Genomic DNA, 12054 nt, shown 5'->3' on the forward strand with positions numbered 1-12054 from the left:
ACACAGAGGGGATACCCTGTGAAGGTACAGGGAGAAGAATGCCAAGTACAAGCTAAGGAGAAAAGCCTCAGAAGAAACCAACCCTGCCAGCACCTTAACTTGGACTTCTAGCCTCCAAGATTGTGAAAAAATAAATTTCTCTTATTTAAGCCACCCAGTATATGGTGCTTTATTACAAGAGCTCAGCAAACTAGTACACCATCATACAACATCTTTCACAGATGTATTTTTGCACTTTTATCCAATGATCCCTTTGTTTCTTCAGAGACTACTGTTTATGAATTATGTATGTCTATCTCTACATATTTCTATCTTTATTTTTTATCTTTGACAGAGAATCTCCAAGCCTGTGTCAAATGGGATATGAAAGCTTGGAAGTTGTCAAAGAGGGAAGGGTATAGAAAGAACCCAGAGACCTACTTATGCTGTTTCTATCTTTACTCCCATAATTCCCTCTGACACACACACGTAAATCCCCAAGAAAATAAGATTCTACCTTTAGTTCCTATGTGGTCAAAACTTCTTTCTTGTTTTTTGTTTGTTTGTTTGTTTGTTTTTTAGCATAGTGGGGACAGTTGGAAAGCTTAAAAATGACAGTAAATACTAATAACACATAGAGAGTAACATGCCTTAAAAGAAACAGTTTTCAAAACAGAGGTCTGCTTAACCCCTCGAGGACTTATGCAAGGAATATCACCAGCCTGTAGGTCATATCCATTCCCAATGAAGAAGGAATGGCTTTGTTTCCAGTACAAGTTCAATATCACAAGGCTTCCATAGTCAGGTGATACATCTAACACCAGAGCAACAGTGATTAGTCACAAACAGTAAAAGGAACTTACCTTCTGTATTTGCTCATCTGAGTTTGGCATACAAACAAAGCATGAACAAGAAATATGAGCAGCCTAGAGGTACATAAAATTTTACTGTCACACAGGAATATGAGATTATGAAAAAGAAACCTGATGCATTAGTTTGGGCCTAGTGACAATATTTCTAATCACTTAATAACTAGACTTCCCAACATCCCAAATGAGGGTGCAGAGCTGCATATCACCTATGAAGTAGCAGGAACAGTGCTTGAGGGTAGGACTTAGTTCTGCTCAGCGATCACACAACTCCTTCCTTCCTGTTACTTGAGTCAAAAGTCTTGATGTTATCTTTAAATCTCTTTTCTCTTAAATCCCATATCTAATCTTTTAAGAAATCCCATTGGCACATTTTAGAAATAATACAAAATCTGATGACTTCTCACCTCATGCATTGTTGCCACTTTGGTTATGAAACATCATCTTCTCTGGATTACTGTAGGACCTCTCCCTGCTTCTACCCTCACCTCCTTCCTCTGTTCTTATCATAGAAATCAGAAGCAAGCTTTTAAAAACATATGTCAAGTCATGCCAATTTTCTGCTCAAAACTCTGGCTTTTACCCTGAGAAAAATTAAGAACCTTTGCTAAGTCCTTACCTGGTCTAAGTTTCTGCGTGATCACAAAACTCAGCTAGCCAAAGACAAACAAACAAACAAAAGGAACAAACAAGCTAAAAAACAAAGTGCCAGAGTGGGTGTGAAAGACACATTAAAATTAATTAAATTCATGGGACCAAAAACAAAAAAAGAGAAAGCAGAATAAAATTGAATAATAGCTTTAAATGGGTAAAAGAAGAGAATGGCTTATCTAGAATTCTATTCCCAGTGAAAATATCTTTTGAGATTGAAGATGATTGAAAGAGTTTTATAAACAATTATTGATGAAGAGCATCGCTACTAGGCCTGCACTAAAAGCAAAACTACAAGTTCTTCAGGCAGAAGAAAAGTGAATCAAATAGAAACATAGAATTGCAGAGAGAATGAAGAATACCAGAAAAGTTAAATATGTGAATAAATGTAAATTAATATTGATGCACAAAAGTCAGGAAAACACACACGGAATTGAGCAGAGATGTTCCAATATTCTATCTGTTATCTCCAACACAGTTATCTAGCCTATGGTCACTCCCCACTCCATGTCTTTTTCATCCTTTCCCCAAGACATCAGGCTTTAGCCCCCCAGAATGGAGTCAGGGGGCAAAATAAGGTATTTTGTCCCCTCAAGCCCTGCCTGCTTTATCTGGCTCTTGTCTGGACATTTCGACTATAAGCTATAGTCGCTCAATTAAGTCTGTATCACCTCAGCCTCCCTGGCCATGGCCTAGATCCCCATTTCCTATGAGTGTGCTATTTCTAACGTAACAGTGTGTCCTCTGTTCCATGATTAGCTTCCTCTCAACGCAAGGCTGTTTTTTCTCCATCTTGCTTGCTTTGGTCCTGATGCCAACTTTTGGACTATCTATGCTTGGTTAAGTTAGGCTCCAACTTTAAAGGTATTATGGAGGAATTCCACCTTATCTTAACATCTCAGGGTATCAGGCCTATCTTTGGAGCTGGAGGTTGTGGGCTATGGGGGATTGAGGCCACTGAATCAACTACCCCTGGAGGCTAACAATAAGGGAAGATAAAGTTAGGTCCAGGTATCTCTGCAGGAAGGGAGTGGGTGTGATTGAGGTACATATCTCTGAAATTACTTTTTTTAAAGTATCATGGGGAATTAGGGCAGGTAAAGTTCATGGGGGACCCTGATAAAAACTGGCGTCTGACTCAGGACTTTGCAAAATAGCAGATATTAAAGTCAGTTGTAGGTAGAAAGATCAACCTTTATTATTTATAGATGGTTGGTAATTATTTATTGATAATTATAATAATAGTAGCTTCTCAAATATATACTTATATCCTCCCTTCATCCTGTGAATTAGGAAAAATTGAGAATATTATCTCCATTTTAGATATAAGAAACAGAGTAAAACCAGAGAAAGTGCCATTCCAAAGTTATAAGCTGGAAGTCAGTGCCAATATGTAACATGTATGCAAAACAAATACCTAAGAGATGATCTTGGCCTTGGCCTGGTTCAGCTAGAACTCCTGCCCTTACAGGTCCTATCGGATAGGAGTTGGTTGCAGTTTACATGTTCTAGTGGAGCTCTCTTTCTTAGAAGACACTGTATGTGTAGGGTAGGAATAAGGAGAGGCACATGAAAGACCAAGGTACAAGAGGGCTGTACCTGAAGTGCTCACAGCCTCTGGAGAGCAAAAAATGACCTTTGGGAGGCATGAATTGGCACCAGTAAATATGGACAGGACATGGGCTGCAGAAAACCCCAGGGGTGGAGCCCTGGGTTAGGGGAGCCCTAGTGTCAACCCTCAGAGGAGAGATTAGAAAAATGTATCTGAGCAATCCAATTTCTTTACCAGTATTACATTTTTCTTTGTGTGAGAAAGTGTGGACAAGTCACAGAGCAGTCAGTTATGTTCTGAAAATGTACAGAGTAAGCCAGGGAAATGTAGAGACTCAGAGGTAAAGTTAAATATGTTTGGTTTTGTGGAAAATGCATATTTACTGAAGGTAAAGTTGCAACAGGTATATGGGATCATTAACAGTCATTTATAGAGTGCTTGGTATGTACCTGGCACTGTTTGGGGCACTGAAGATAAACCAGTGAAAAACAAAAGACGTTCCTGCTGTCATAATTTTGTCTCCTACAAAGCTAAGTCCTTGTTCCAGAGAATATTAGTAAGACATGCAAAGATACTTTCCAATGAGAAGAGGATGTTATGCTGATACATGCAGCCAAGGCTAGTGGGGGTTCCTTAGAACTTCTATCATGGATGAATGTTACATTAGATGAGAAGCAACTATTCTAGGATTCGATCAGATAGGGAGGTCTTCTAACAAAGTGAGGAGACATTTTCCATTAGTCTGGTTGTTCATGCTTCATTTGGTGAAATATTCAACACAGTGTGTATGCCAGAGGTTGGGGATCATAGAAGTGAATTAAGGTACAGTCCCTTTGCTCCATCCTTCACTTCAGAATATGGCAGGTAACTGTGGAAGGATAGAAATTGGAGAACAAAAGCAGAAATGTTTAAAAATTTTTAGGAGTCTTTTTCTTTTCTCTGCTTATTTTATTTTAACATCTTTATAGGAGTATAATTGCTTTACAGTGGTGTGTTAGTTTCTGCTGTATAACAGTGAATCAGCTGTACATATACATATATCCCCATATCCCCTCCCTCTTGCGTCTCCCTCCCACCCTCCCTATCCCACCCCTCTAGGTGGTCACAAAGCACAGAGCTGATCTCCCTGTACTATGTGGCTGCTTCCCACTAGCTATCTACTTTAAGTAATTGACAGATGATGGTGGTTTGAATAGAGTGGAGGTAATTAAATCAGAGTAGGCAACTTTGTGACTTACTGTGGAGGTGGACCCAATTGGACCTGCTGATGTGGTGCAGAAAGTAAAGGGTGGAACAAAGGTTAACTTGATTTTAGGTGGAGCAGCTGATTGAAGAGGATATTACATGTTGATGTATGAAATTCACATAGAGGGAAGAAATCAGTATTTCTGCCTTAAGCATGATAGGTTGAGATACCTGCAAGACTGCTACATGGGGATATTAAATAGATAGTTGGATATACTAGTCTGTGGCTTAGAGGGAACGTAAGACATGGAAATTTATTTGTGAAGTTTTAGCATCTGAGAACAAAATCCATGGTAAACAAGTACAACACCTAGAAAGAGAGCAATGTTCAAAGACTTTTTAGAAGCAATATTCTCCTTTCTCTCCTATGTTTTAAGTTTTCCTTTGCTACTGGATAATTCTTCTCAGCTTAAAAACATGCCATTTTCTCTTCCTTCTTAAAGACAAATGAACACCCAGCAAACTTCCACACACACACACATTCATGCATGCACACACACACACAACCTTGCCTTTACTCCACTTTCCTTTGCAGCCAGTGCCCCTTTTACTGACGGTCTTTGCAGCAAACCTCCTCAAAAGAGTGAGCCATGTGAACCAATTTCAACTCCTCCTATTTTTCTTATCTAACTCAGTCAAACCAGACTTTTCCTCCCTCTATTCAAAATTTTTCTTACCAAGGTATCCAGTTTACCTCATTTCTAAACACAAGGCCAATTCTCTGTACTGGAATTATTTGACTCATCAGTAGCATTTAGTATGGTAATAGTTCCCTCCTCTTTAATACACTACATTCAACAGCCTATCAAGACAGCACATCTTTGAAAGTCTCTGATAGGTTGCCCATTCTCGGTCTCTTTTGCTGACTCCTCCTCCATTCGCCTCAATTTCTACTTTACTCCAGTTCTTAATATTGGGATTCAGTTCTTGGTTCTCTGCTCTTTATGAACACTCAGTGCCTTCGTGATCTCAGCTTCATAGCTATTAATATTATCTATTTCCAGTGATCATAAGTTTATATCAGCAGCCAAGATTCGTCTTGAACTCCAGACTTGTATATCTAAATATATCAACAGGTTCACTTGGATTTCTGATTGACTTCCTAAATAAAACATACCCAAAATTAAAATATTGATCTTCCCCTTCATAGCCTCCCCCATCTCAATTGAGAGCAACTTCTTTTTTCAGCTACTCAAGCCAAATATCTTGGTGTCATCTTTGACTCCCTTTTCTCTCATGACCTGTATTTAATCTGTCAAAAAATCCCATGGCTCTTTTCTCAAATATATCCCAAATCTGAATCGCTTCTTACCACATATGCTGCCACCTTGGTTCTTAGCCAACATTCTCCTTCCCTGATTACAGCCAGCCTCTAGGGTCTTTTTTTCTTCTGTTTTTGCCCTTACCCTTTCATGCTATTCTCATTACAGAAGCTGCAAAAAACTTTAAAAATATATTTTTCAACTCTATCACTTTTCTTCTAAAAAAAAAGTGTCAGTGAGAGAAATAAGCAGCATTTGCAAAGTTCTACGAAGACCTATAGGGCTCTGTGTGATCTGGCTCTATATATATGACCTCTAGAAATCTCCCACTCATTCACATCATCTAACTACATGGACCTCTAGCTGATCTTTGAGCTCTCAGTGTATTCTGTCTTAGGGCATTTGTTCTGACTGTTCCCTTTGCTTAGAGTTCTTCACACAAGGGGAATTCCCTATATTCTCCATCTTTTATGCCTGTCTCACGTCCTCTCATCCACCTTTTTGCTCTAGCCATTGCTGTGGCAACCACTTGAGTGCAGGTATAACCTGACTGCACCTTATTCAGCTGCATCCTGCCCCTGTGTTTCTCTGCTCCATGGCATGGTGTTCCTGAAGGAGACCGCTCAGCTGTTTGGAGCCTATGTGAACCTGGAAGTGTGAAGAAATTAACCCTTGACTTGGTGGTGGGGTGGAAACCAGTGGATAAATATATCCCTCTTTTGTATCTTGAGTAGATAATTCTGAGGTGCCTTCTACATGGTTCTTCATGGGGGATTGGACACAGATGATTACAGCATTATCCAGCTCAGTACTGCACTTTTGGATATGCTTCTCTGCTTCCCATTTTACCATTTCATCCCACTCTTGCTTCCTATTATTTTCTCCACATAAACCACCTGCATGGAACCCCAAGTTCTTTTAAAGAAGCCAGAAACCAAGCTAATTTATTTTCTCACCTCAATCTTTGCGTAAGTTCCCTTCCTGATCTCTTTATTTAAAATTGCTACCTTGGGCTTCCCTAGTGGTGCAGTGGTTGAGAGTCTGCCTGCCAATGCAGGGGACACGGGTTCGAGCCCTGGCCTGGGAAGATCCCACATACCGCGGAGCAACTGGGCCCGTGAGCCACAATTACTGAGCCTGCGCGTCTGGAGCCTGTGCTCCGCAACGAGAGAGGCCGCGATAGTGAGAGGCCCGCGCACCGCGATGAAGAGTGGCCCCCACTTCGGGCTTCCCTGGTGGCGCAGTGGTTGAGAGTCTGCCTGTCAATGCAGGGGACACGGGTTCGAGCCCTGGTCTGGAAAGATCCCACATGCCGCGGAGCAACTAGGCCCGTGAGCCACAATTACTGAGCCTGCGCGTCTGGAGCCTGTGCTCCGCAGCAAGAGAGGCCGCCATAGTGAGAGGCCCGCGCACCGCGATGAAGAGTGGCCCCCGCTCGCCACAACTAGAGAAAGCCCTCGCACAGAAACGAAGACCCAACACAGCCAAAAATAAATAAATAAATAAATATTAAAAAAAGAAAAAAAAAAGAAAACCGGTCTCTTTTCTCATTCCCCATTTCTTTAAAAAAAAAAAAAAAAAAGAGTGGCCCCCACTTGCCGCAACTAGAGAAAGCCCTCGCACAGAAACAAAGACCCAACACAGCCATAAATATAAATAAATAAATAAATAAATAAAAAGATAGTAGTTCAAAAAGATCTAGAGGATGGGAAAGCTAGAAAATAGAATTTATAAAATTGCTACCTTACCACTCCTCCAACTTCAGGATTTACTAGCCTCATCACCCTGGTTTTTTCACTATAATAATACCTTCAATCATACTATGTAATTCAATTATTATGTTCTTTTATAAGAACAAACGTTCTACTAAAGGTATTAGTCTGCTTTGTTCTTGGATTTATCCCTAACCTATTTAGTAAAAATATTTTTCCAGAAATTTACTGAATATATTTACTAAATGTTCTGTGAATATAAAATTGACCACAGCTCAATACTGAGCCCTTCAGGAATTCAATATTTAGAGGTAAGGCAGAAAAAGGAGAGTGAAATGAGAAGCTAAGAAGGTGGGAAATGGTAATATCATCGTACCAAAGAGAAAAGAGGGTTTTAAAAAGGAGAGAGTTGTAATTCAGATAAAAGTTGCTGAGAGGCTGAGTTGCATGAAAGAAGGTAAGTTACAATGGCACCATCATCATGGAGGTCATTGGTGGTGAATGAGAGCAGTTTCAGGGAAGTAATGGGAATGAAATGCTTTATTACCAAATGCTATTTGAATCAGTTGAGACTGAATATAAGCATTTCTAGATGTTTTCTGTGAAAAGCAGCAGAGATTTGAGGTAATAGAAGGAGGAGAACATAAAAACAAGGGAGGGAGAATATTAATCAATATAATTTTTTTAAAGAAAAGTGTAGTTCTATGGAGGAGGAGAGATGTAAATGGCAGATAAGGCTCTGCAAACACTAAAGAATTATACAAAAAGATCTTATACATAATCCCACTTACACTCCCTACAGCCTTCACTAAGTGAGGTAGAGCATTGCAATTCCCCATTTACAGAGAAAGAAACAGGCTTGGAGATAAGTGATTTGTGCAAGGTCATGCAGCTAGTATAAGTGGCAGTCATGATTTGATACAAGACCTTCAGATTCTAAATTTTTTCTCTACCGCATGGAAAGAAATTAGGTTGTTTTCAATTTGGATATGCTGAACTTGTATTGCACATAAAGCATTTTAATGGAAGCAATAAAGCCTTGTTATTTAGGACACTGGAATTGGAGAAAGCTAGAACTCAGCTGCCTAACACTACTATGATATTTTAGAGATTTTAAGTTTCCAAAAATTTTCTAATATTGACAAGAGAGCAAGTTCTTTCAGTACTTACTTTGTTCAGTGTTATGGTAAATGTTTTAAATTCATTATCTTGTTAATGCTCATAAAAAAACACATTACCTGGACCTAGAAGAGAGAAGAGTAGCTGTGTAAAAACTGGGCCACTCCAGTGTTTAAGGATTCAAAAGAAAAGAGAAAAATAAGAGAAGACGGAAAGATTAAATAGTGTTAGGAATAAAGGGCTTTTTTAAAAATGGAAGCCAGATTATCAGTCTTACTGAAGATGAGAATTCTCCTGTGATGAAAATGAAGGAGCTGGAAGATGGGTGGAGGGAGAGTCACATGATTATGGAAGTTAATTTGAATTTAGATGATGGAGAACCAAAAGAGGTGGTTCATTTTTCAGCAAGCTGGAGGCAGGGCTGTATTTACAGAGATTTGTGGTTGTGGAAGGGACCTGGGAGATATATTCTAGAACAGTTCTCTCCAGTAGAACTTTCTGCAGTGATGGAAATATTCTGTATCTGAATGGTCCAATATGGTAGCCACTAGTTACATGTGTTATTGAGCACTTAAAAATTGTTTTGTGTGACTGAAGTATTGAATTTTATTTTAATTTCAACAAATTTAAATAGCCATGTGTGGCTAGTGGCAACCACATCAGATGTAGTAGTGTTAGAGAAAATATACAGATTGTGTGATTAATAGGGGCATTGGAAATTGCACGCCCCTATTAACTGACTTATCGAGGCACCTAAGCCTGAGATTTCTGAACAGAACATTGGCTTTTGTGATTTTGAGTTTAGCTTGATTATCATATAGAAAGGTACCAATGTATATTCTAAGGAAATTGAATTGGTTTAAATGAATTTTTACTTCTTTTTATCAGGGTATTTCTGACATCACCATGAACACAGAAAACATTACCTTTTCTCCGTTCCTTTATAAAATTGTCTTGTGATATCCATTTTAATGATGTTTAATGTTCTATCTACTAAATGAGATCCAAAGTTCCTTAAGGGTAGAAAATGTGGGTTATGTTTCTCCATGTCTATATCTATGTCTTCTCTAGTCTATCAAGACTACTAACTAATTTTGTTTAAGGTCCAGCAATGAGAATAAGGGCTAATCCTCCCAAGAAGTTATACATGGGAGAAGGGACCCTGTAAAAACTGACAAGGAGAATTTTCAGGAGCCTTGCTAGCCTCTAATATTACCTCAACCCATCCAGCTGCCTTCCTGTTGGTAGGAATTCCAGGTTTAGAGTAACTGCACGTCTGGATCTCCATTCCCTTCTGCTTCACCTATACTCTGGACCTGCTTGGCAACCTGAACCCTCCTCTTCATCATTCGAGCTGATACAGCCCTCCACGAGCCCATGTGCCTCTTTTTGGCCATGTTGGCAGCCACTGATCTGGTCCTCTCTTCTACAACACTTCCCAAAATGCTGGCTATTTTTTGGTTCAGAGATCAGGAGATCAACCTCTATGCCTGTCTAGTCCAGATGTTCTTTCTCCACTCCTTCTCTACCATGGAGTCAGCAGTGCTGCTGGCCATGGCCTTTGACCGCTATGTGGCCATCTGCAAGCCACTGCACTATATCACCATCCTTCCTGGGCCACTTATCACCAAGACTGGCTTGGCTGCTGTGACTCAGGCTGTGACACTAATGACTACACCCCCCTTTCTGCTTAGACGCTTCCATTACTGCCGAGGTCCAGTGATTGCCCACTGTTACTGTGAGCACGTGGGTGTGGTAAGGCTGGCCTGTGGGGACATTCGCTTCAACAATATCCATGGCATTGCTGTGGCCATGTTCATAGTGGTGATGGACCTGCTCTTTGTTGTCCTGTCTTATATCTTCATCCTTCGGGCAGTTCTACAGCTTGCCTCTTGGGAGGCCCATTACAAGGCCTTTGGGACATGTGTGTCCCACATAGGTGCTATCTTGTCCACCTACACACCTGTGGTCATCTGCTCAGTGATACACCGTGTGGCTCGCTGGGCTGCCCCTCATGTCCACATATTCCTTGCTATCTTTTATCTTCTTTTCTCAGCCATAGTCAATCCCATCTATGGTGTCAAGACCAAGCAGATTCGTGATCATGTGCTCAGTCTATTCCAGAGAAAAAATGTATAGATGCACACTTTTTTCCTTAACCACTAGTCCAGGATCTATCAGTCCAGTGGATACAGAATTGAGATGGAGAGGGAAAATCTCAGTAAGAAAATTTCAGAGTTTGGCAATTCTCCAGTATGACAAGGTCCCACTCCTCACAGATCTACCAGTCAGATCAAACCGGGTATGTCCCTATAGTCTGATAGCAGAGGTTTGACCTTCCTATTCTTATAGGTTCATCACATGATAAAGGAAAACATAAAGAACCTCTCAAAGCATTATTGTCATCTAGGTGAAAGACAGTAGAAATACTGCCTGAGATTGGCACAAGAAACTGAGGTCTTGGTGAACTCTTCATCCAGACCGAGGAATTGAACCGCAAATTTTATGACCAAAATGCCAACACCACAACTAGTACTGAAATTGCCACAAAATCCTTTCTGATAAGTGGCCTCCAGCCTCTGCCACTCTTTTTTAGCCTACTACCACTCAATGTTATTAGCTCTACAGTTGGACAGCTCCACTTCTAATGAGACTTATTCCTTCCATTAAGTCAGTTCCTTTCTGACTTCTGACTCATACTAATGACCAATTCTTTTATTGAACACTTAGCAAAAGAGTCTCCTGACATCATTTATATAAACTTATATCATCATGTAACTAACTTTTCACATGTATATGCCTTCTGTCTCCAAAAAAACTTAGTAATAGTTATTGAATGAATGAATAGAAGAACTGAACACCATCCTTGAGCTATGGAATGTAGAAACAGTAATTAACACCCTTCCAACTTGAAGTTGAGACTGCTGAAGCTAAAGAAGAAAATAGTTACAATACATAATTGCGGTAGGCTGAATTACTGTTCAGATATTTATTCTCTTGTTCCTCTACCATGGGAGGGTGTTTTCCTCACTCGAGGAATGTTAAATATTGACTTTCTTTGACCAGTGGAATTTGAGTGGTCTTGAAATGTGCCACAATAATCAGAAATGTTAAAATGTGCTGTGTAGCTTGGCTCAGTAGCACTCAATTTTCTTCTCTGCTTACGAGAACGATCATGTCCCCAGAGTTCTTCCTTCAACCTAGACGAGTGATAGAAAACATACATGGAGCAGACATGAATCTGACTCACAGCCTGGAATATAGCCACAGATGACCCACAGTGTTCATATAACATGAGCAAGGATGATTTTGTTGGGGTTTTTTTTCTAGTAAACCACTGAGATTTGGAAGTTGTTTCGTCGAATGAGCCAGGGAAAGCTGATCGTTGGAGTTGTGAGCTCTTTCTTGCACTCCAGCTCATGACAGTTCAAGACCAAGTATTTAAAGAAAAGAAAATGCACTATTTCTTCTTCTAGTATATCCTAAAAATGATACTGGATTTCACTTATCTTTCTGCTTTTGTCTTCTTATGCAAACTCTAATAATTGAACACTCCTTCCGTCAGTTCTTTGTAAAAGAATCTCTCATACACACTTTTCATGAAGGCCTGCTTATACAACCATGTTCTGTTTTTCATTTTGTGACCCTTTTCTTTCTTCAGTAAT

At 39.9% G+C, this 12054-nt stretch overlaps 2 protein-coding genes across 2 annotated transcripts in view; one reads left to right on the forward strand and one right to left on the reverse strand.

Moving 5' to 3' along the window:
* The window catches only part of LOC309605060 (olfactory receptor 51H1-like), an 86123-nt gene that overhangs the window by 17450 nt on the left and 56619 nt on the right, over window positions 1-12054 (reverse strand). The gene's annotated exons all lie outside the window — the stretch shown is intronic.
* On the forward strand, window positions 465-11878 carry LOC309605075 (olfactory receptor 52K1-like). The gene has a single exon (XM_082340401.1). It carries the CDS (start codon window positions 9767-9769, stop codon window positions 10526-10528), a length of 762 nt encoding a protein of 253 aa, XP_082196527.1. The 5' UTR covers window positions 465-9766; the 3' UTR covers window positions 10529-11878.

The sequence above is a fragment of the Balaenoptera borealis genome (assembly GCF_965194805.1).
Source record: "Balaenoptera borealis genome assembly, chromosome: 11".
NCBI classification, from domain to species: Eukaryota; Metazoa; Chordata; class Mammalia; order Artiodactyla; family Balaenopteridae; genus Balaenoptera; species Balaenoptera borealis.

Excerpts from the sequence above, each read along its gene's own strand:
- LOC309605075 (XM_082340401.1), top strand. The coding sequence starts at position 9,767 with ATGTGCCTCTTTTTGGCCATGTTGGCAGCCACTGATCTGGTCCTCTCT.